At 42.5% G+C, this 26,165-nt stretch overlaps 1 protein-coding gene across 1 annotated transcript in view; it reads right to left on the bottom strand.

The window, feature by feature from the left end:
* The window catches only part of LOC145360575 (wings apart-like protein homolog), a 217,520-nt gene that overhangs the window by 102,384 nt on the left and 88,971 nt on the right, over positions 1-26,165 (bottom strand). The window contains exon 4 of the mRNA XM_080215902.1: positions 9,177-9,295. Coding sequence (XP_080072028.1) covers positions 9,177-9,295 — 119 coding nt within the window. The remainder of the gene's footprint in view (positions 1-9,176; positions 9,296-26,165) is intronic.

Here is a 26,165-nt window from a genome sequence, read left to right as displayed (position 1 = left end):
CCTATGGGTGGAGCTGAGAAACAGAAAGGTATGACCACATTAAGGGGGTTGTATTATAGACCACCTAATAGTCAGAGAGAATTGGAGGAGCAAATCAGCAGAGAGATAGCTGAGAACTGTAAGAAACACAAAGTTGTGATAGTAGGGGATTTTAATTTTCCACATATAGATTGGGACTCGCATACTGTTAAAGGTTTAAATGGGGTAGAGTTTGTAAAATGTGTTCAGGAGAATTTTCTACATCAGTATATTGAGGTGCCAACTAGAGAGAATTCGATGATGATCTCCTATTGGGAAATGAGTTAGGGCAGGTGATGGATGTGAGTGTGAGGGAACACTTTGGATCCAGTGATCATAATGCTATTAGTTTCAACCTGATCATGGATAAGGAAAGTTCTGGTCCTCGGGTTGAAGTTCTGAACTGGAAAAAGGCCAATTTGATGAAATGAGAAGAGAGCTGGGAAGTGTGGATTGGCACAGGCTGTTCTCTGGTAAGGATGTAAATGGAAAGTGGAAGGCCTTCAAAGGAAAAATTTTGAGAGTGCAGAGTTTGTATGTTCCTGTCAGGATTAAAGGCAAAGTAAATAGGAATAAGGAACCTTGGTTCTCGAGGGAGATTGTAACGGTGATTAAGAGGAAGAGAGAGTTGTATGAAATGGACAGGCAGCAAGGAACAGATCAGATGCTCGAGGAGTATAAAAAGTGCAAGAAGCTACTTAAGAGGGAAATCAGGAGGGCTAAAAGACATGAGGTTGCTTTGGCAGACAGAGTGAAAGAAAATCCAAACAGCTTCTATAGGTATGTTAGGAGCAAAAGGATAGTGAGGGATAAAATTGGTCCTCTTGAAGACCAGAGTGGTAGACTGTGTATGGAACCAAAAGACATGGGGGAGATACTAAATGGGTTTTTTTGCACCTGTATTTACTGAAGAAACAGGCATGGAGTCAACGGAAATAGGGCAAACAGGAAGGGAGGTCATGGAACCTTTACAGATTAAAGAGGAGGGAGTGCTGGCTGTGTTGAGGCAAATCAGAGTCGATAAATCCCCAGGGCCGGACAGGGTATTCCCACGGACCATGAGGGAGGCTAGTGTTGAACTTGCAGGGGCCCTGGCAGACACATTTAAAATGTCAGTATTCACGGGGCAGGTGTCGGACGATTGGAGGGTGGCTCATGTTCTGTTGTTTAAAAAAGGTTCCAAAAGAAATCCAGGAAATTATAGGCCAGTAGGTTTGATGTCGGTGGTGGGCAAGTTATTGGAAGGTGTGATAAGGGGCAGGATCTACAAATATTTGGATAGACAGGGAATTATTAGGGAGAATCAACGTGACTTTGTGCGTGGTAGGTCATATTTGACCAATATATTAGAGTTTTACAAGGAGGTTACCAGGAAAGTGGATGAAGGGAAGGCGGCGGATGTTGTCTACCTGGATTTTAGCAAGGCCTCTGACAAGGTCCCTCATGGGAGGTTAGTTAGGAAGGTTCAGTCGCTAGGTATACATGGGGAGATAGTAAATTGGATTAGACACTGGCTCAATGGAAGAACACAGTAAAAAGTCTGACAACACCAGGTTTTAGTCCAACCAATTTATTTGATAGTAAACTCACAAGCTTTCGAGGGGACCCCAGTCCAATGCCGGCACATCCACATCAATGGAAGAAGCCAGAGAGTGGTTGTGGAGGATTGCTTCTGAATGGAGGCCTGTGACTAGTGGTGTGCTGCAGGGATCGGTGTTGGGTCCATTGTTGTTTGTCATCTATATCAATGATCTGGATGATAATGTGGTAAATTGGATCAGCAAATTTGCTGATGATACAAAGATTGGAGGTGTAGTGGACAGTGAGGAAGGTTTTCAAAGCTTGCAGAGGGATTTGGACCAACTAGAAAAATGGGCTGAAAAATGGCAAATGAAATTTAATGCAGACAAATGTGAGGTATTGCACTTTGGAAGAACAAACCAAAGTAGAACGTACAGGGTAAATGGTAGCACTCTGAAGAGTGCAGTTGAACAGAGGGATCTGGGAATACAGGTACAGAATTCCCTAAAAGTGACGTCGCAGGTGGATAGGGTCGTAAAGAGTGCTTTTGGTACACTGGCCTTTATAAATCGGAGTATCGAGTATAAAAGTCGGAGTGTTACGGTTAGGTTGTATAAGGCATTGGTGAGGCCGAATTTATTGTGTACAGTTTTGGTCACCTATTACAGGAAGGATGTAAATAAGGTTGCAAGAGTGCAGAGAAGGTTCACAAGGATGTTGCTGGGACCTGAGAAGCCGAGTTACAGAGAGAGATTGAATAGGTTAGGACTTTATTCCCTGGAGCGTAGAAGAATGAGGGGAGATTTGATAGAGGTGTATAAGATTTTGATGGGTATAGACAGAGTGAATGTAAGCAGGCTTTTTCCACTGAGGCTAGGGGAGAAAAAAACCAGAGAGCATGGGTTAAGGGTGAAAGGAGAAAAGTTTAAAGGGAATATTGGGGGGGGGGGGCTTCTTCATGCAGAGAGTGGTGGGAGTTTGGAATGAGCTTCCGGATGAAGTGGTAAATGCAGGGTCACTTCTAACATTTAAGAAAAACTTGGACGGGTTCATGGATGAGAGGCATGTGGAGGTCCAAGCGCAGGTCAGTGGGATTAGGCAAAAAAATAGTTTGGCACAGACAAGGGCCAAAAGGCCTGTTTCTGAGCTGTAATTTCCTATGGTTCTAAATACATAAAGGACAAAAGAGTAACTATGGAGAGAATAGGGCCTCTTATGGATCAGCAAGGTCATCGATGTGCAGATCCACAAGAGATGGGCAAGATCCTAAATGAATATTTCTCATCAGTACTTCCTGTTGAGAAAAGCATGGATGTTAGGGAACTTGAGGAAATAAATAGTGATGTTTTGAGGAGTGTACATATTACAGGAGGTGGTGGTGCTGCAAGTCTTAAAGCACATCAAGGTAAATAAATCCCCATGACCTCATGAAGTGTATCCCAGGACATTGTGGGAGGCCAGGGAGGAAATTGCAGGTCCCCTAGCAAAAACATTTGAACCACTGATAGTCACAGATGAGATGCCTGAAATTGGAGGGTACCAAATGTTGTGCCTTTGTTTAGAAAGGGCTGCAGGGAAAAGCTTGCGAACTACAGGCCAGTGAGCCTCACATCTGTGGTGGGCAAGTTGTTGGAAGGTATTTTCAGAGACAGGATCTACAGGCATTTAGAGATGTAAGGACCGATTAGGGACAGTCAGCATGGCTTTGTGAGTGGAAAATCATGTCTCACAAATTTGATTAAGTTTTTGAACGGGTAACCAAGGAGGTCAATGAGGGCAGTGCAGTTGCTGTTGTCTACATGGACTTTAGCAAGGCCTTTGACAAGGTACCGCACGGTAGGTTGTTGCATAAGGTTAATCGCACAGAATCCAGGATGAGGTAGCTAAGTGGATACAAAACTGGCTTGACGACAGAAGTTATAGAAGATTGTTTTTCAAACTGGAGACTTGTGACCAGCGATGTGCCTCAGGGATTGGTGCTGGGTCCACTGTTACTTGTCGTTTGTATTAATGATTTGGATGAGAATATAGGAGGCATGGTCACTCAGATGACACGAAGATTGGTGGCACATTGGATACTGAAGATTATCTCGGATTGTGACAGGATCTTGATCAATTGGGCCAGTGGGCTGAGGAATGGTAGATGGAGTTGAGTTTAGATAAATGCAAGGTGATGCATTTGGTAGGCTGAACCAGGGCAAGACTTACTCCGTTAATGGTAGGGCATTGGGGATAATTACAGATCAAAGAATTGAGGTGTACAGGTTCATAGCTCTTTGAAAGCGGAGTCACAGGTGGACAGAGTGGTGAAGGCGACATTCAGCATGCTTGGTTTCATTGGTCAGAACATTGAATATAAGAGTTGGGATGTCTTGTTGAAGTTGTACAAGACATTGGTACGGCCACACTTGGAATACTGTGTACAGTTCTGGTCACCTTATTGTAGAAAGGATATTAAACTAGAAAGAGTGCAGAAGAGATTTACTAGGATGCTACCAGGACTTGATGTTTGAGTTATAAGGAGAGGTTCGACAGACGGGGACTTTTTCCTCTGGGGCACAGAAGGTTGAGTGGTGATCTTATGGAGATCTACAAAATAACGAGAGAAACAGATCAGCTTGATAGTCAATATCTTTTTTTCAAAGGTAGGGTAGTCTAAAGCTAGAAGGCACAGGTTTAAGGTGAGGGAGAGAGATACAAAAGAGTCCAGAGGGGCAATTTTTTCACACAGAGTGTGGTGAGTGTCTGGAACAAGTTGCCAGAGGTAGTAGTAGAGGTGGTACAGTTTTGTCTTTGCAAAAAGCATTTAGATAGTTACATGTGTAAGATGGGTATAGGGGAATATGGGCCAAATGTGGGCAACTGGAGCTAACTTAGGGGTTTAAAAAAAAGGCGGCATGGACAAGTTGGCCGAGGGCCTGTTTCCATGCTGGAAACCTTTATGGCTAATTAGTACCAAAAACCATTATTTCCTTTAGAGTGCAATTTCAGAGTCTCCCCACCAGAAGTGGATTCAAAGAAAAATGTTCAGCCAGAAAAACAGAACAAGCTCACCTGCCAATCAGTGCAACTGAATGTGTTCCTATGCCAGATATTGATCCAATTTTATTACGGAGATCTCGATATTCATTTCCATACAGCCAGCTGGCAAAGGATAGTACTGGATCCAATCCACAACTAAATTTACTTTTACTTAGTGAAACATTATAAGTACAAACCTCCTAACTCAACCACATCACGTTTCAATAATCTCCAAATTAAACCTGAGTTAATGCCTCCCACCTGCATACAATATACTACAATTAACATTGGCTTCTTCTCTCACACATCCCATAATGAGATGTCTCTGAAAACCAGCACCTTTTTAAATTCATGGTATATGGGCACTGATCTCTAGGCCAGCAGTTTTGTTCATCCCTAATTGTCCTCGAGAAGATGGTGCTGATCCACTTTAGTTTATGTAGTGCAGATACACCCACAACACTGTTAGAGACATCGTTCCTAAATTATGACCCAACAATCATGAAGGAACAGTGATACATGCAAGTCAGGATGATATATGGCTTCAAATAGAATTTGCAGGTGGTGATAATCCTATGTATGTTGCTCTTGTCCTTTTAATGGCAGTGAGATCATGGGTTTACAAGGTGCTACCCAAGGAGCTTTAATCAGTAGCTGCAGTGAAAATCCATAGAATCCCTACAATCCAGAAGGAGACCATTCAGCCCATCAAGTCAGCACAGGCTCTCTGAAACAGCATCTTATCCAGGCCCACTTCCTCACCCTATCTCCATAGCCCTGAGCATTAATGCATTTTTTGTATGACACACACTACTGCCAGTGTCGGTTGCGGAAACAGTGAATGTTTGAAGTGGTGGATGCTATGCCAATCAAATTGGCTGCCTTGTTCTGGATGATGTGCAGCTTTTGAAAAAAAAATCATTCAAGGGACTTATGCTTTGCTGGCTAGGCCAGCATTCATTGCCCATCCATAACTGCCCGTAAGCAGGTGGTGGTGAGCTGCCCTTTTGAACCATTGCAGCACATAGGTGCAGATACAGCCACGGTGCTGGTAGGGAGGGAATTCAGGATTTGACCCAGTGTGATCCCAGCCTGGGATATATATTCCCAGGCCAGGATCACACATGGCTTGGAAGGGATCTTCCAGGTGATGTTCACATGCATCCACTGCCCTTGTCCTTCCAGATGGTAGTGGTTATTGGTTTGGAATAACCACTCGGTGAGTCCCTGCAATACATCTCATAAATGGTACACACAACTTTTACCTTTTGCATCGGTGATGGAGGGATGAATGATTCTGGAAGGGAAGCAGGCTATTTGGTCAGTCGTTGGTCATGTCATTGAATATCAAGGCACGATGGTTAGACTGTTGCTTGCTGAAGATGGCCAATGCCTTGCACTTGTTATGGCACGAGTGTAACTTGCTACTTGTCAGTCCAAGCCTGGATACTGTTCAGGCCTTGCTGCATTTAGACATGTACTGCTCCAGTACGAGTCGCCGCAAATCCACAAATGGTGAACATTGTGCAGTCATCAGTGAACATTCCCACTTTTGACCTTATTGTCACTGATGAAACAGCTGAAGATGACCAAGTCCCCTGAAGCACTCCTGCAGTGATGTTGTGGAACTGACATGAGTGACCAACAACCAGAATCATCTTTCTTTGTGCTAGATGCGAGTCCAACCAATGGAGTTTTTCCTGATTCCCACTGACTTCAGTTTTGCTAGGCCTCCTCGATGCCACACTCAACTAAATGCTGCCTTGATATCTAGGGCAGTCACACTCACTTCACCTCGAGTTCAGATCTTTTGTCTGTGTTTGAACCAAGGCTGTAATGAGGTCAGAAACTGAATGCCCTGGCAAAACCCAAAATGAGTGTCAGAGAGAAGATTATTGCTGTCGTGCTACTTGACAGCATTGTGAGTGACATTTTCCGTTACTGTTACTGTGCGGATAATTAAGAATAGACCAACAGGACAGTAACTGGTTGGATTTGTTCTGCTTTTGTGGACAAGACACACCCAAGTTATTTGCTATATTGCTAGGCAAATTCAGTGTTTGGCTGTGGAAGAACAGCCTTCAGACACCCCAACTGAATCTGTGCCTTGCAGCTATTTTTAACCTCTTTTCGCTCTCCATTTTGCCAATTACTGAAAACTGCTGCAATATTTATTGGTTAAGTCTTGAAACTGGACACAGCTGAACCCAAGTCAATTTTCCTGTTTACTGTAACTGTCCTTTTCACAGTCCAGCATTTGGTTTATTTAAAATGTCAGAACTTTTCATCTTCGCCACAGCATCCCAGGACCACCCCCTCCTGTGGTAGGTAATCTACAGGCTCCTCTTCATTGTGACCTCATGGCAGCCATGAAAAGGTGAAAGAACATTGTTAACTGTGTATTCCTCCAACTTTCCTTCCTTCTTTCTAGAATTAATATTGCTGTAGGGATAAATCCACTTGACCAAATTCAGTGTTTCAAAAGTATACACTACCACGCAGTTGGGAGTTCCAATGTAGTTCCTAATTCTCCTCTTCTCTCCCTTCCCTCAACTTCTTAATTTTATAATGATGCCCCCAGCAAGATTTTTGCAACAAAACTAGCCATGCCCCTTATGACTGAGTATTTACATCCATGGCCACAATAAATTCAGTTGTTCAAATAACATGTCAGATGAAAGCATTTGGCACGCATCATCTACTATCTGGTCTAGTGTCGCACTTACGCATCATGTTACTCAGATAACTAGAGCATATGTTAGAGGTTGGGGTGGGGGAAGCAGGAAAGAGAGATTGAAATATTTACTCTGCAGTGGATAGAAATCTGTTCACCAGCAGTCACAGGAAGATTTACCATTTGGCACCACAGTGTCCAAGTAACAGCAGCCATTTATATAACAATACAGAACTGATCAGGGCACTCAATTAATGAACTTTAAAAAATGTTTCTGCATCCTATTAAGCACTTAATACTACAACTCAGAACCATTTACTGAAGGACTTTTTACACTTATCAATGAAGTGGTTCTTTGCCAAGTACAAACATAAAGCTTCCATAGGGTGTTGTAATGACTAACTGACTTGTGATCAATTCTCTCTCCATCTGGAATTGCAGATTATGAAGCTCATCCAAATATGAAGCCCTGCTTCACAGTATTCCTCCTCGCGATTATGCACTTGTGCTTTAAAATAAAGAAAATGATCCAGGTATTTCATTAATTAAGCTCCAAACATCTACATTATACTGTCCCAATTAAATTGGCACAGTACCCAATTTAATTCCTATTCAGCAAGTTTCACCAATATCCCTGTCCCCTCTCAACACAAACTGTAATTGGATCCTGGACTCAATTGCAGGATATTTTTAAAAATATATTTGTACCTTGGGATGTTGGTGGTAGTCCTAAGGTAATAATCACTGTCTATCTCACGTACTGCAAGACTAGAGATGTGTAAACCAGAATGGGAAAGGTGGCATCGTATCAGATGTTTTCATGGTCCACAAATGACAAGATATTAAATTCAGTACAACAACTTGGTGCGGGTTTGAATAACTGTACCATGCAACTAACCTAATTCCAAAAACACTTGGTCACCACACTTTTCTAGTGTTGGAACCACTAAAATACAGATTAATTGAATCACTTTAAATTGAAGATGAAAGAATGCAGGAACATTACCCGAATGCTCTTTCTTCAGCAGAAATATCAGTTTTACTGCATCAAAACAACCATCAACTTCAGTGGAAAAAACAAGGGCTCAAATTTTGTCTTGGGACAATGAGATCTAATCCATTCTGACATCATCAGGCAGCTTTGTTTGCAAATCAATACGAAGGTGTCTTAGCAGGACCACAGTGCTCTTTATTCAGGCTGTGTAGGAAAAAGCTGCTACAGTCTGAAGTCAAAACCATTCACATGATCAACACACCCCAGAGCAGCAGCTGGGTGTTCTGCCATTCTCTCCAGTTGTCAATTTCAGAAAGGTCAACACTGCAGCTCTCAAGAAAACCAGTTGCTTCTTAGTTTCTCTCCCCCTCTCCCTTGCTCCTGAATAGATCCCAGTAGCAACATCAGGAGTACAGGAGAAACATTCACAAGACAGGAATGGCTGAGCAAGCAACAAATGATACAGAACTTTAAATTTAACAAACACAAGCTATCATGTATTTCACACAGTCTGGGATGGTGACCAGGAAGAAATGGGTCAGGGTCATTATGATCCAGCACGTGCAAGGAAAGAGCCAGTGTGCAGAATATTAGGAAAATGGAAGTAGGAATCCCACAGGCTAAGTGCAATTTCATTGCTGAGCTTTACTCGTTTTTCACCTTGTGCTCCGGAACAGTCAGTTCAAGTTATCACTGCAAGGTGGTTGCTATGACCTTTTACACTAATGGTAGCATTAGATTACTTATAACTTGAGGCACACAGCAGAATTGGAACACAGCAAAAATTTATACATGGTTGGAGGTTCAATGGCACATAGTTGGGTAGCCAAGCAAGAAAAAAGCTTTAACACTCCTGATGTAAATAAAACACTTGGTACTAACTAAGCACGGAGAAGGACAGATCACCTTGTGGCACATTCCAGTTTGCCAGCAGCTTGAAATTCTTACCCGTTTTGGTCCATGGAAAATTTTCCTGGTATTTTCCTTGGCTTTCTCCTGCCTGTTCATTGGTTTCCTACCAACATCGGAAAAGATGGAGTTTGACTCATCACTGAATTCCAGCGAATCTGAAAACGAGTGCAAATCACCAGTCAACATGCAATACACACTGAGTCCTTCTCACTCACAATGGGATAAAAAGGCTGCTTGATATTACATATCCACAATCCAAGTTGGTGGACTACAGCAGTAAAACCTTGGATGCACTCAGTGATGTTACTCACTGGCAGTAATAACTTCTTCATTCAGTTGAAGTATTTAAAAAGGAATTCAAACCAAATTCTGCTTCAGTAATAAGTTGAACAGCCAGGATAGGAAGTGGACGGCAGCCAGACTTTTGGCCAGCATGGAATGAACAGCCTCAGTTTCCTTGCCAGGATCTTGTCATTGCCTGGATATTCTGCACTGACACAGTAAAACCCACCCATACTTTTATTTTTCTTACTGCAAAGCCATCCTCAACTTGGTAATGACACAAAATGGCATGGCATGTTTCGGAGAAAATGGAGATGTACATTAACCAAAGTGCCTCTTCTGCTCCATCTCCCATCAACAAACACCACTTCCTCACTTTTCACGGCTGAAACTAAGTTTTACAAGCTTATAACAGCCAAGCTCAGGATTCTAGATACTGGCATGAACTGGATTGACTATGGCAGTATTAGCTGCGCAGAAGTTCCATTCTTGATTTGCCGCCTAAATGCAGCCATAATGGAGAGCAAAGAAATCTCACCAAGACTTCTAAAAATATCCCAGAAATTTCCACAGGCTCTGCTCAGATGGTGAGAAGATGCCACACTACCAACCAGCCTGCACCTCACACATTCAGAGTTCCCCTGATCCAAACTCAATCTGGCTCACTGTACCTAATCAACAAGTCCCCAGCTTTGAAATTATTCCCTTATTACCAAACTACTTAAATTTGATGCAAAACTCTAGAATTTTACTCATATAATCTAGGCCAATATCATGGTGCAGTACAGAGGGAGTGCTGCACTGTCAGAGGTGCCACCTTTTGGACAAGACATCTATCTGCTCTAAGATGGATATTTGATTTATTGTCACATGTATTAATATATGGTGAAAAGTATTGTTTCTTGCACGCTAAACAAACAAAATACACTATACATAGGGAAAAAAGAACAATGCAGAATGTGCAGAACATAGCTAGGGATCAACTTAATATGAGGTCGGTCCATTCAAAAGTCTGATGGTAGCAGGAAGTTTTTAAATTGGATAGTACGTGTCTTCAGACTTTTGTATCTTTTGCCTGATGGAGGAACGTGGAAGAGAGTATTCTGGGGGTGTGTGTGGGGTCCTTGATTATTATGTTGGCTGCTTTTCCAAGGCATAATTCAGTGTATTCAGTCTTAACTTCCAAAACATTCTCAAGACTTGGGAATCAAAAAGTGCTCAGCAGACTATTCAACATGATTTCCCACCAAGTGTTTCTACGTGACTAATGACCCAATGGTGGCTAAAGGGCTAACTGCACTATTTCATCATCAATGGCCCTTCCCTGAACCAGACTTCAAGTCGATAGTGGCACTGCTAGTCATCCCTGATTGTGTGACATAATTCATTTTGTCAGAAAATAATGCAGGATTCCAGGGATATGGTCAGAGTTCAAAATAAACTTCAGGCTTTGCTCATCAGGTACAAGATATCAATGCACCATAGTTTTAATTGTAGCTTTTTAATCCAATTTACTGTAGCAGATTTTGATGCAAGCTTATACAAGGCTGCAAAGAATGTTACAATACACATTATCACATTTAATCACAATACATTAAGCTAAGTGTGCCAGGTCAAGGTGCTCTGAACTTCAGACTTGTTCATTAATTAGTGAACCTTACTGCCACGCAGTCTAACAACAAAGCCAGGCTAAATCAGGTAATCACAAACTCCAGAATTATCTGGAATTAAAGCAACCCATCTCAACAAAGATTTGATGGTTACTGTAAATAGGGGCGAGTACAAATCAGATGGTAATGCAGATGGTCTGCACCTTGGGAGGACTGGAACCAATGCTCGAGGGGGAGTGTTTGCTAGTGTTGTTGGGGAGGGTCTAAATTAATATGGCAGGAGCGTGGGAACCAATGCAGGAAATCAGAGGGAAGTAAAGAGGAGACAGAAACAAAAGATGGTAGGGGGGGAAAAATGGAAGGCAAAGAATCCAGAGAAAAAAAATCAAAAAAGGCCATAATACATCATTATTCTAGAGTGGCAATAAATGCCAAAATAACCTGAAGGCTCAATGCGATAAGCATTTGGAATATGGTGGATGAATTAACTGCGCAGACAGTCTTTAACGGATATTGTGTAATTGGGATCATGGATTCACGGTGGAAGACACCAGTGGGATGCCAGGGCTGCAAGAGGGTCAGGGGGCACAGATGAGTGTAGTGGCCATCACTAAGGTGGTGGTTCTGGGAAAACCAAAAGGTCTACACCCCAGGGCTCTAAAAGAGATAGCTGAGGTAATTGTGGAGGCATTGGTGGTGATCTTTCCGAAATCACTGGAGACAGGGAGGGTGATGTGGATATGCCAGCGTTGGACTGGGGTAAACACAGTAAAAAGTCTGACAACACCAGGTTTCAGTCCAACCGATTTATTTGATAGTAAACTCACTGGCTTTCGGGTTAGCCCCTTCGTCAGGTGAATGGGGAGTTCTGGCCTCAGACAGAGCATACAACAGCACAGACAGTTTACAGATTACTGATTAGATTGCAAATCTTTACACCTAACCTGCTAGGTGTCAGACTTTTTACTGTGACAGGGAGGGTACCAGAGGACTGGAAAATAACTAATGTAAAATCACTGTTTAAGTAAGGAGGGAGGCAGCAGACAGGGAATTATAAGCTAGCTAGCCTGACTTCAGTCATTGGCAACATTTTAGAATCCATTATTAATCGCAGAGTACTTGGAAGTGCATGATAAAGTAGGACTGAGTCAGCACGGCTTTGTCAAGGGGAGGTCATGCCTGACAAATCTGAGTTCTTTGAGGAGGTAACAAGAAAGTTAGATAAAGGAGAACCAGTGGATGTGACTTATTTAGATTTCCAGAAGGCCCTTGACAAAGTGCCGCATAGGAGATTGTTAAATAATTTAAGTGCCCGTGGTGTTAAGAGTAAGGTCCTGGTATGGACAAAGGTTGGATCGACTGGCAGAAGGCAGAGTGGGGACAAAGGAATCTTTTTCAGGATGGCAGCTGGTGACTAGCGGTGTGCTTCAGGGGTCAGTGCTGGGACCACAACTTTTCACAATATACATTAACAATTTGGAGGAAGGAGCTGAAGGCACTGTTGCTAAGTTTGTAGATAACACAAAGATATGTAGAGTTACAGGGAGTATTGAGGGGGGCTGCAGAAGGATTGGAACAGATTGGGAGGGTGGGCAAAGGAGTGGCAGATGGAATAAATGTGGAAAAGTGTGAGATTATGCAGTTTGGAAGGAGGAATGGGGGCATAGACTATTTTCTAAATGGGAAAATGCTTAGGAAATCAGAAACACAAAGGGGCTTGGGAGTCATTGTTCAAGATTCTCTTAAGATTAACGTGCAGATTCAGTTGGCAGTTAGGAAGACAAATGCAATGTTAGCATTCATGTTGAGAGGGACAGAGTACAAGAGCAGGGATGTACTTCTGAGGCTGTATAAAGCTCTGGTCAGACCCCATTTGGAGCACTGAGAGCAGTTTTTGGGCCCCATATCTAAGGAAGGATGTGCTGGCCTTGGAAAGATTCCACAGGAGGTTCACAAGAATGATCCCTGGAAAGAAGAGCTTGTCATATGAGGAATGGTTCAGGACCCTGGGTCTATATTCATTGGGAGTTCAGAAGGATCAGGGGGAATCCAATTTAAACTTTCAGGATATGCAAGGCCTGGACTGAACGGACGCGGAGAGGATCTTTCCACCAGTAGGAAAAACTAGGACCAGAGGGCACAAACTCAAGCTGAAGGAATGATCCTTTAAAACAGAGACAAGGAGGAATTACTACAGCCGGAGAGTGGTGAATCTGTGGAACTCTTTGCCCCAGAAGGCTGTGGAAACCAGATCACTGAGTGTCTTTAAGATAGAAATAGATAGGTTCTTGATTAATAAGGGGATCAGGGGTTGTTGGGGAAAGGCAGGAGAATGGGGATGAGAAAAATATCAGCCATGATTGAATGACAGAGCAGACTCGATGAGCCGAGTGGCCTAATTCTGATCCTACGTCTTATGAAGACCTGGCTCCAGGGTGACCAGGGGTGGGAACACCACCCAATATTCATAAAAGACAGATGGAAAGGAAAGGGGAGTGGGGTAGCATTGCTGGTTAAAGAGAACATTATTGCAAAAGTAAGGAAGGACATTAGTCTGGATGATGTGGAACTGTATGGTGGATCTGCGGAACACCAAAAGACAAAAAAATGCTAGTGGGATTTGTGCATAAACCAAACAGTAGTAGAGGGGTCGGGGATGGTATCAAGCAGGAAATTAGAGATGCGTGCAGTAAGGGTACAGTAGTTATCATGGGTGACTTCAATCTGTATATTGATTGGGCTCACTAAACTGGTAGCAGTGTGAGGGAGAAGGATTTCTTGGAATGTATAAGGGATGGTTTTCTTGACCAACATGTCAATGAACCAACTCGAGAGCAGCCATCCTGGACTGGGTATTGTGCAACGAGAGGATTAATTAGCAACATTGTGGTGTGAGATCCTTTGGGAAGAGTGACCACAATATGGCAGAATTCTTCCTTAAAATGAAGAGTGACACAGTTAAATCTGAGATAGGATCCTGAACTTGAGGCAAGCTAACTTTGATGGTATGAGATGTGCATTGGCTATGATCCAAAGCAGTAGAGAGACAGAAAAGAAGTTTGAGAACAGCGCAGAAGTTAAAGAGAGCACATTAAGTAGTAAAGGCAATGTCAATAATCCAAGTACCAGACAGATCATGCAAAAGCAAGACGGAGCAAGGGAAGTCCAGATTAAACTGCATTTATTTCAGTGCAATAGGCCTGACAGGCAAGGCAGATGAACTCAAGGCATAGATGGGTACACGGGACTGGGACATTATACCATTTACTGAAATATGGTTAAGGAAGGAACAGGACAGGCAGATCAATGTTCCAGGGTACAGATGCTATAGGAAAGATAGAACAGAAGATGAGAAAAGGGGGAGTTGCACTTTTGATCAGGGAAAGCATCACAGCTGTACTGAGAGGGGATATATCCGAGGGTTCAGCCACTGAGTCTACATGGATAGAACTGAGAAATAAGGAGGGGGGAATCACTTTGATGGGGTTGTACTATAGGCCCCCAAATAGATGGCAGGAAATTGGGGATCAAACTTAGAATGAAATTACAGACAGCTCGAAGAAAAATGGGGTGGTAATACTCGGAGATTTTAACTTTCCCAATATTGATCGGGACAGCTATAGAGGCTTGGATGGAATTTCAGAAGGAATTTCTCATTCAGTATGTGGATGGCCTGACTGGAGAGGGGCAAAACTGAACCTCCCCTTGGGAAATAAGGAAGGGCAGGTAACAGAAGTGTTACTGAAGGATCACTTTGGGACCAGTGGCCATAGTTCTATTAGTTTTAAGAAAGCTACGGAGAACGATCAGTCTGTCCCAAAAGTTAAAATTCTAAATTGGGGCAATGCCAATTTTGATGGTATTAGGCAGGAACTTTCAAAAGTTAATTGGGGGAGTCTGTGGGAAGGCAAAGAGACATCTGGTAAATGGCACACTTTCAAAAGTGTGTTAACCAGGGTTCAGGGTAACCACATTCCTCTTAGAGTGAAGGGCAAGGCTGATAGAAGTAGGGAACCTTGGATGACTCGGAATATTGAAGCCCTGGTCAAGAAGGAGAAAGAGGCACATGACATGCATAGACAGCTGGGATCAAGTGAATCCCTTGAAGAGTATAGGGAGTGTAGGAGTGGAGTGTAGGAGTAGAGTTAAGCGAGAAATCAGGAGGGCAAAAAGGGGACACGAGATTGTTTTGGCAGATAAAGCAAAGGAGAATTCAAACAGCTTCTACAAAAGATAAAGGGCAAAAGAGTAACAAGGGAGAGAGAAGGGCCTTTTAAGGATCAACAAGGTCATTTATGTGCGGAACCACAAGAGATGGTGAGATCCTAAATGAATACTTCTCATCAGTATTTACTGTTGAGAAAAGCATGGATGTTAGGGAACTTGGGGAAATAAATAGTGATGTCTTGAGGAGCGTACATGTTACAGAGGAGGTGGTGCTGAAAGTCTTAAAGCGCATCAAGATAGATAAATCCTTGGGACCTGATGAAATTATCCCAGAACATTGTGGGAGGCTAGGGAAGAAATTGTAAGTCCCCTAGCCGAGATATTTGAATCATCGACAGTCACGGGTGAGGTGTCTGAAGATTGGAGAGTGGCAAATGCTGTGCCTTTGTTTAAAAAGGGCTGCAGGGAAAAGCCTGGGAAGTTCAGGCTAGTGGACCTCACATCTGTGGTGGGTAACTTGTTGAAAGGTATTTTCAGAGACAGGATCAACAGGCATTTAGAAACACAAGGACTGATTAGGGACAGTCAGCATGGCTTTGTGAGTGGAAAATCATGTCTCGCAAATTTGATTTTTTGAAAGGGTAACCAAGAAGGTAGATGAGGGTAGTGCAGTTGATGTTGTCTACATGGACTTTAACAAGGTCTTTGACAAGGTACCACCGCATAGTAGGTTGTTGCATAAGGTTAAATCTCACAGGATCCAGGGTGAGGTATCTAAATGGATTCAAAATTGGCTTCTTTACAGAAGGCAGAGGGTGGTTATAGGGAATTGTTGTTCAAACTGGAGGCCTGTGACCAATGGTGTGCCTCAGGGATTGGTGCTGGGTCCACTGTTATTTGTCATTTACATTAATGATTTGGATGAGAATATAGAAGGCATGGTTAATAAGTTTGCAGATGACACTAAAATTGGTGGCATAGTGGATGGTGAAGAAAGTTATCTCCAATTGCAATGAGATCTTGATCAATTGGGCCAGTGGGCTGACAAATGGCAGATGGAGTTGAATTTAGATAAATGCGAAGTGATGCATTTTGGTCGGACCAGGGCAGGACTTATTCAGTTAATGTAGGGCGTTGGGGAGAGTTACAGAACAAAGAGATCTAGGGGTACATGTTCATAGCTCCTTGAAAGTGGAGTCACAGGTGGACAGAGTGGTGATGAAGGCATTTGGCATGTTTGGCTTCAACGGTCACAACACTGAATACAGAAGTTGGAATGTCTAGTTGAAGTTGTACAAGACATTGCTTGGGCCACACTTGGAATACTGTGTGCAATTCTGGTCACCCTATTATAGAAAGGATATTATTAAACTAGAAAGAGTGCAGAAAAGATTTACTCGGATGCTACCGGGACTTGATGGACTGAGTTATAAGGAGAGGCTGGATAGACTGGTACTTTTTTCTTGGAGCGTAGGAGGCTGAGAGGTAATCTTACCGAGGTGTATAAAATAATGAGGGGCACAGATCAGCTAGATAGTTAATATCTTTTCCCAAAGGAGGGCTAGTCCAAAACTAGAGGGCATAGGTTTAAGGTGAGAGGGGAAAGATACAAAAGTGTCCAGAGGGGCAATTTTTTCGCACAGAGGATGGTGAGTTCTGGAACAAGCTGCCAGAGGTAGTAGTAGAAGCAGGTACAATTTTGTCTTTTAGAAACCATTTAGATGGTTATGTGGATACGATGGGTATTGACGGATATGGGCCAAATGCAGGCAATTAGGATTAGCTTAGGTGTTTTAAAAAAAAGGGCAGCATGGATAAGTTGGGCTGAAGGGCCTGTTTCCATGCTGTAAAACTCTAAGACTCCATGATAAGCTGGCAAAGGATACTCAAGGGTTGACAGTGGATAAGCAATGGCAGACATTAAGAACACATGGATGAACTGCAACAACTGCACATCTGTGTCTGGCATAAGAATAAAATGGGGAAGGTGGCTCATCCATGGCCAATAAGGGAGATCAGGGATAGTGTTAAAGTCAAAAAGGAGGCATATAAATTGGCCCAAAAGAGCAGCAAACCTAAAGCCTGGGAGAAATTTAAAATCCAGCACAGGGCAACAACAGGTTTAATTCAGAAAGGGAAAACACAATACGAAAGTAAGCTTGCAGAAAACAAAAACTGACTGCAAACGGTTCTGTAGATATGTGAAGAGAAAAAGACTGGTGAAGGCAAACGTTGGCTCCTTACAGTTAGAATTAAGTGAATTCATAACGGGTAACGAGATGGCAGACCAGCTGAGCAAATAATTTGACTCTGTTTTTACTGAGGAAGACGCAAATAACCTTCCAGAAGTACTGGGGGACAGAGGGTCTAGCATGAAATAGGAACTAAAGGAAATCCTTATTAGTCAGGAAATTGTATCGGAGAAATTGCTGGGATTAAAACCCAACAAGTCTCCAGGGCTGGATGCTCTGGAGACGCAAGGAAGTGGCCCTAGAAATAGTGGACACATTGGAAAGCATTTTCCAGCTTTCTATAGACTCTGGAAGAGTTCCAGCGGATTGGAGGGTAGTTAATGTAACTTCACTTTTTAAAAAAGGAGGGAGAAAGAAAACGGGGGGGTTATAGACCAGTTAGCCTGACACCGTGGTGGGGAAACTGCAAGAGTCAATTATTAAGGATGAAATAACAGCATTTGGAAAGTGATGACAGGATCGGTCCAAGTCAGCATGGATTGACTAAAGGGAAATAGTGCTTGACAAATCTTCTGGAATTTTTTTGAGGATGTGACCAGTAGACAAGAATGAACCACTGAATGTTTTGCATCTGGACTTTCAAAAGGTTTTTGACAAGGACCCACACAAGAGATTAGACAACAAAATTAAAGCTCATGGTATTGGGGGTAATGTATTGACAGAATAAAGAACTGGGAATAAACAGGAAGCAGAGAGTGGGAATAAACAGGCTCTTTTCAGAGTGACAGGCAGTGACTTGGAGGGATACCGCAGAGTTCAGCGCCGGGATACCAGTTATTCACAATATACATTAATGAGTTGGTTGAAGGAATAGAAAGGGATATCTCCAAATTTGCAGGCAATATTAAGCAGGGTGGCAGTGTGTGCAGTGGGGATAACAAGAGGCTGCAGGGTGACTTGGACAGGCTGGCTGAGTGGGCAAAGACTTGGCAAATGCAAACTAATGTGGATAAATGTGAGATTTCAAGTTTTGTGGCAAAAAAACAGGATTATCTAAATGGTGGCAGTTTCGGAAAAGGGGAAGTGCAACATGACCTGAGTGTCATGGTAGAACGGTCGCTGAAGTTTGGCATGCAGATACAACAGGTAGCGGGGAAAGCTAATAGCATGCTGGCCTTCATAGCAAGAGGATTTGAGTATAGGAGTGAGGATGTCTTGCTCCAGTTATACAGGGCCTTGGTGAGGCCACACCTTGAGTATTGTATGCAGTTTTAGTCTCCTAGTTTGAGGAAGAACATTCTTGCTATTGAGGGGGTCCAGCAAAGGTTCACTAGACTGATTCCTGGAATGGCAGGACTGACAAATTAAGAGGGACTGGATCAACTGGGCTTGTACTCACTGGAATTTAGACGAACGAGAAGGGATCTCCTAGAAACATAAAATCCTGATGGGAGTGGACAGGCCAGATGGGGGAAGAATGTTCCCGATGTTGGGAAAGTGCAGAACTAGGGAGTCACAGTCTAAGATAAGAGGTAAGCCATTCAGGACCGAGATGAGGAAGAATTTCTTCACTCAGAGTTGTGAACCTGTGGAATTCTCGACCAGTTGAAGCCAGTTTGTTAGCTATGTTCAACAGGGAGCTGGATGTGGCCCTTGTGCTTAAAGGGAACAAGGGGTATGGAGAGAAAGTGGGAGTGGGATACTGAAATGATCAACCATGATCATACTGAATGGTGGTGCAGGCTCAAAGGGCCGAATGGCCCATTCCTGCACCTGTTTTCTACCTTTCTATGTAAATTACTTCAATCTTTTTTACCCAGGCACTTAAGGGTCAGTGAGGCAAATCTTGCTCATTCTTGTTCAACCATGACAAATATCCTTTTGGATGTCCACCCCATATGTTCACCACTCTGAATAACTTCTTGACACAAGTCCTAAAGTTAGTTTGTTACCTGTTTCTACTTTCAACTAGTATCCTCAGTTTATTGTTTAAAATAAGTCAGGCTTTTATCAATTGCCTACAACTTTGAAGTAATTTACTCATTCCTTTCTTCAAGGTTGTAAAGCCAGAATTTCCCTTCTTTCCCCAACTTAAATCTGAAAGAGCATGAATTAACCAAGCTCAGTATCGAATAAGGCTTCCTATACTATGTTTAGTAATATTCCAGTGGACAAAAGCACAACTGCACTTTTCACCCGCTCTCTCTTATCAGGAGTAATGTTCTACATTTGCTGGGGGAGAATGGTCACATTGTTGGGGAATATCTTAAATATTATGATGAATATCGCAATTATGGTTCAACTTAATATTTTAGTTGGAATGTTTAGTTTTGGGAATCATTGTTGTGAAGGTAAGGCAACTAAACTTCTGGGCTTTAGAGATTGCCAGAACACCAAAAAGAAATTGGCAGTTTAAAAAATTTGTTCAGTTGAGTCAAAATAAGAAAGATGGGAGCCATGACAGAACAGGTAGGTTTACTTGGCTGGAAAACAGGAGACGTGGGGTGGGACAGGAAGATCCTGCCAGTGGTGACGGCTGGAAATATCCACCCAAGATGTCTACACTGCAGATAAAGAAGTGCAGTTTGGAGAATTTTTTTGTTTGAGTGTTTGAGCTAAATTAGTTTAATAGCATTCAATGAATCCTGAAAGGCTACATCATCATGGAGATGGGTGGAACTTAAGGCGCTCTGGTTTCAATTTATCTTTGTGTTGCAGCAGGGGAGAGAGGCTCTATAATCAAAAAGGTGCTGTTGTTATCAGACTCCAGGTAGTTAAGGCTCAGAAATGTCCTGGAAGCCACTCAGTGCATCTGTAAGTTACAGTTTGCGCCTTGTGTGGTTTGCAGCTCACAAAGAAACTATGGGAACCGCTTAGTGTAGTTCAGGCTCAGAAGTGCAGGGTGAAAGGTCACTCGTTCCATACTAGAGGCAGTTAGGGCTCAGAAGTCCTGCAGCGAGGAGATGGAGTTTGGAGAAGCCCAACGGCAGTACGAACTTAGTCAAGCTTGTAGTTTGTGAAAAAGCTGGAATTGTAATGGTAGTTAGAGGCAGGAGTGCAGCTTGTGAATCCCACAGGTTAAACTATTGGGAGGTGAGCAGTCATTGAGGCAGTCCAAGTCAGCACAGCTTTGGAGGGAATTCAGAGGCTATATCTTTGAAAGTGAAGGTTTGAAATCACTTGCGAGGGAGAGAGCTTTAATGAGATTTTCTGACTCACTGATGTCTGGGTGGATTGCTGAGAAATCCATTGGGTCTGTCTGATTTATACCTGCATCACTGTGTAGTGTGTTTGACTACAGTTTGCCTGTTAATAACATAAACTAATTTCTAAATGGGGAAAGGCTTGGAAATCTGAATCTGAAAGAGACTTGGGAGTCCTGGTTCAGGATTCTCTTAAGGTTAATATGCAGGTTCAGCTGGCAGTTAGGAAGGCAAATACAAAATTAGCATTCATTTCTAGCGAAATAGAATACAACAGCAAGGATGTACTGCTGAGGCTGTACAAGGTTCTGGTCAGAACCCATTTGGAATATTCAGAGTAGTTCTGGGCTCCATACCCAAGGAAGAATATGCTGGCCTTGGAGAGGGTCCATAAGAGATCCATAAGGATGATCCCAGGAATGAAGGGTTTGTCATACAAGGGGCAGTTGAGGAGTCTGGGTCTATACACAATGGAGTTAGAAGGATGATGGGGGAATCTAATGGAAACTTGCAGAATGAGAGGCCTACGTAGAGTGGGCATGGAGAGGATGTTTCCACTCGTAGGAGAGACTAGAACTGAAGGGCACAACCGCAGAGCGCAGGAACATTCCTTTGAAACAGATGAGGAGGAATATCTTTAGCCAGAGGGTGGTGAATCTGTGGAACTCGGGGCCGTGGACACCAGGTCATTGAGTGTCTTTAAGATAGATAAGTTCTTGATCAATAAGAGAATCAAGGGTAATGGAGAGAAGGCAGGAGAATGGGCATGAGAATCATATCAGCCATGATTGAATGGTGAAGCAGATTCGCTGGGCTAAATTCTGCTCCTTTCTCTTATGGTCTTAATTCATATTTACCTAATGTTAATTCAGAATGTTAGAGTATGAGATAGATATTGGAAATTGTTTGTTTAAAACCAGGAATATTATGGATTCATTCCCCTTGTGGGTATCTGGGATTTCAAATTTAGTCTACTTTAATCAAAATGTTACTGACCCTAATTGGATTGTAACAGTATGTAGGAACAGCTTCTCTCAAAGAAAGGGTTGGTGGAGAAAAAGTGCAAGTTTCTAATAGGTGCTCTCCCATTTATATGACAATTCTCTATCACAAATCTGTTAGATGATGACACATAGTCTAAAATAGGTTCTGTGCTACTTCCACATGGTCTGCACCTGGTTTCAGGTACTGACATATAGCTCAATATCTAAATAACTGGATGCCCTCAGACACTGCTGCAAGGATGCCAGCAACCAAACACTACATTGCAGTTGCAAAAAAGAAAAATCTCAAATGTATTATTTCTGCCCGAAATGTTCTTCCATCTGCTTCTGGAGACAAATATTGCAATCAAAATTTTCATCCATGTTTTTGCCTAATGGAGATCCATTATTTCTGGTGTTTTATGCAGAATTGCAACAGGTGTCATGTCATGACCAGTATCCACACTAATAGTAATATCAGTGGACAAATTCATACATTACCACCAAAATAGACATGTAGACAGATGAGTTATACACTTGAAAAGTCAGTTTGAGAGTTGGCAAAGGAAAAAAAAATCAGTAATGTCAGATCATATCAAGAAACAGCTGAAGGCACTGGATACAGTAAAGGCTATGGACTCTGGCAGCATCCCAGTTGCAGTATCCCAAGAACAAATTAAGCGCCAGATAACATTACCCTAAATTCACTGCCTGACAGACATTTGAACTAGGTCAATACCCTAGACTAAGACCCAAAATAAGTTGCTTCATAAAAAAGTCTACTCCAGCTGTGCACCAGAATCTGCAATACATCTAAATGGTCCAAAAAACGTGACACCATAGCTTGAAGAATTAATATCTCATCAAAAGAAAAATGTTAACGAAAAAGTAACAATAGTTTGACAGACTATTTGAAGAGCATCACCAACATTGCTGCTTTTAATGTTACATTGTGCCTTGAATTTATTGCCTACCTTTTGACATTACATGAATGTGCATACTTCCATGAACAATTGTGAATTAACCAACTTCATTACACTTCAATTTATTCCAAGTAAATTTCATTTGATGACACACTTTCAACCAATTGTAGCCCTCAAATGCTTTATAATGATTTTTTTATATAAGGGCTCTTTCAACAAAGCATAGATTGGAAACTTTAAAAGGCTATAGAGCCTTACAAAAGGCATCATTCTTCCAACTTAGTGATTTTATAATGCTAAATTCCCACGTTTGTTTTGTACCAGTCTTCTAAATGTTAAGACCTGCACTGATCCATTATAAATACAGGTTCCTCTGTGCCAAAACTTCATGTACAACTTTTACACCTAGTTTACACTTGACAAAAGTTGGAGTTCAGAAAGACTAAATATATTACAAAATAAGACTCCAAAATCCTTTCGTATAGAGAGAGCTTTAAACTAGATAGTGGAGATGAAGGATTAGTTTAGGGAAGATGTGATTTAAAGAGAGCAGACAAACCAAGACAGCAAGGTAGCAAACTAGGGAATTGATCTTCTGATATGGCAGGAAGGGACAGAGTGTACAAACTTAAAAGTATACCAGCAAACAAAGCTAGAAGTTGTCAAAACATCATGGTGGAGGACACCAGTACCATTCCTATAGGAATGGGCAAGTCAGAGTAATAGAAAGGGTACAACTTAGAACAACCAACATAAATAGGGAAAAGGTACTCAGCTAACTATTAGGATTGAAGACAGATAAACCCCCCCCTGGGCCCGATGGCCTACATCCTAGGGTATCAAAGGAAGTGCTGGCGAGAAAATCTATTGGACTTTTAACATGGTGTTGTGAGATTTCTTACTGTGCCTACCCCAATCCAACGCCAGTATCTCCACATCGTACTGGAGAAATTAATGGGACTGAAAGCTGATCAATCCCCTGGACCTGATGATCTACATGCCAGAGTGTTGAGGCTATAGAGATACTGGATGGGTGGGTGGTCATCATCCAAAATTTTATAAATCCCAGAACAGTTCCTATAGATATAAGGTTATAAATATAACCCCACTGCTTAAGGAGTGAGAGAGAAAATGGAGAATTACAGACCTGTTAGGCAGACATCAGTAGTAGGGAAAATGCTAGAATCTATTCCAAAGAATGTGATCACTAGGCGGAGTGCAGACCTACGGCAAGTCTGTTTGACAACTGTTAGATCTTGCAAGCTGTGCCCAGCGTACCTTCTGATTCTATCTTTTGCTCCTGTTCCATGATGGGCCTGATGGGATATACCCCAGAATACAGAGAGGCAAGAGAGGAATTGATGGGGCCTTGACAGAAATCTTTCTTTCCTCACTGGCTACAGGGAAGGTCCCAGAGGATTGGAGAATAGCCAATGTTGCTCCTTTGTTTAAGGATAGCAAGAATAATCCGAGTAATCACAGGCCGGTGAGCCTGACGTCAGTGATAAGGAAATTATTGGAAGGATTCTTTGAGACAGGATTTATTCCCACTTGAAAGTAAGTCCTGACAAGTGTGAGATATTGCACTTTGGAAGGACAAACCAAGGTAGAACATACAAGGTAAATGGTAGGACACTGAAGAGTCTAGAAGAACAGAGGGATCTGGGAATACAGATATATAATTCCCTAAGAGTGGCATTACAGGTAGATAGGTTCGTAAAGAGTGCTTTTGGTATACTGGCCTTTATAAATCAAAGTATTGAGTATAAGAGTTGGAACCTTATGGTGAGGTTGTATAAGACACTGGGGAGGCCAAATTTAGAGTAGTGTGTGCAGTTTTGGTCACCTAGTTACAGGAAGGATGTAAATAAGGTTGAAAGAGTGCAGAGAAGGTTTACAAGGATGTTGCCGGGACTTGAGAAACTGAGTTACAGAGAAAGGTTGAACAGGTTAGGACTTTATTCCCTGGAGTGTAGAAGAATGAAGGGAGATTTGATAGAGTTGTATAAAATTAATAATGGGTACAGATAGAGTGAATGCAAGCAGGCTTTTTCCACTGAGGCTAGGGGAGAAAAAAAAACTAGAGGACATGGGTTAAGAGCAAAAGGGGGAAAAGTTTAAAGGGAATACTGGGGGGAGGGCGGTTCTTCACACAAGAGAGTGGTGGAAGTGTGGAATGAGTTGCCAGCTGAAGTGGTAAATGTGGGCTCACTTTTATCATTTTATCAGAAAAACTTGGACAGATACATGGATGAGAGGGGTGAGGAGGGGTATGGTCCAGGTGCAGGTCAGTGGGACGAGGCAGAAAAATGGTTCGGCACAGCCAACAAGGGCTAAGAGCTTGTTTCCGTGCTGTAATGTTCCGTGGTTCTAAGTGGATGCATTAGCGAGAGGCAATCTGGTTTTGTGAACAGGAGGTCACATCACACTACTTTGATTGAGTTTTTCAAGGAAGTGACAAAGGTAATGGAGTTTAGTGAAGAGGGTAGGGCAGTGGATGTTGTCTATGTGGACTTCAGTAAGGTCGTTGACAAGACTCCCTCATGGCAGACTGGTGCAGCAGAGTGCAGAAGATGAAGTTGCATGGGATCAGAAGTGACCTGGCAAGGTGGATATAGAACTGGCCTGGGCATAGAAGACAGAGGGTAGCAGTGGAATGCTACCCTCAGCATTTCTGAATGGAGGATGTTAATGGCATCACTCAGGGAACAGCGCTGGGATCTTTGCTGTTTGAAGGATAACGTAACTGGTTTTGATTAGTAAGTTTGCGGACAACACAAAGGTTGGTGCATTTGTGGATAGCGATGAGGAACATCAGAGGATACAGTACGATATAGTTCGGTTGAAGACTTGGGTGGAGAGATGGCAGATGGAGTTTAATCCAGACAAATCTGAGGAAATGCATACAGAGAGGAAATATACAGGAAATGGCAGAACCCTTAAGAGCACTGATAGGCAGAGGGATCTGGTCTGGGTGTACAGATACACAGGTCACTGAAAGTGGCGACGCAGGTGGAAAAGGTAGTCAAGAAGGCATATGACATACTTGCCTTCATCAGTTGGGACACTGAGTTTAAAAATTGGCAAGTCATGTTGCAGCTTTATAATACCTTATTTAGGCCACACTTGGAATACAGTCTTCAATTCTGATTGCCACACTACCAGAAGGATGGAGAGAGCACAGAAAAGATTTATCAGGATGTTGCCTGGTATGGAGGGCATTAACTGTGAGGAAAGGTTAGAGAAACTGGAATGACAGAGTTGAGGTGACAGAAATCTACAAAACTATGAGGGACATGGATAGAGTGGATAGTCAGAAGCTTTTTCCCATGGTGGAAGAGTCAATTACTAGTTTAAGGTGCGAGTGGCAAGGTACAAAGGAGAAATATGAGGCAGGTTTTTTTTTTACACAAAGGGTGGTAAGTGCCTGGAACTCACTGCCGGAGGAAGTAGTGGAAGCAGATATGATAGAATAGGAATGGAGGGATATAGCCCCCGGAAGGATAGAGGATTTTAGTTCAGTCAGACAGCATGGTCAGTGCAGGTTTGGAGGGCCAAAGGGCCTGTTCCTGTGCTGTAATTTTCCTTGTTCTTTGTATGATGATTGTAACACGACATTCTGCACTCTCTCCTTCCCTTCTCTATGAATGGTATGCTTTGTCTGT

This window comes from Carcharhinus amblyrhynchos, chromosome 31, assembly GCF_965287045.1.
Source record: "Carcharhinus amblyrhynchos chromosome 31, sCarAmb.v2.hapA, whole genome shotgun sequence".
In the NCBI taxonomy this organism is placed as follows: domain Eukaryota; kingdom Metazoa; phylum Chordata; class Chondrichthyes; order Carcharhiniformes; family Carcharhinidae; genus Carcharhinus; species Carcharhinus amblyrhynchos.
The sequence above is the reverse complement of the archived record's forward strand: the minus strand, read 5'-3'. Positions and strand labels throughout refer to the sequence as shown.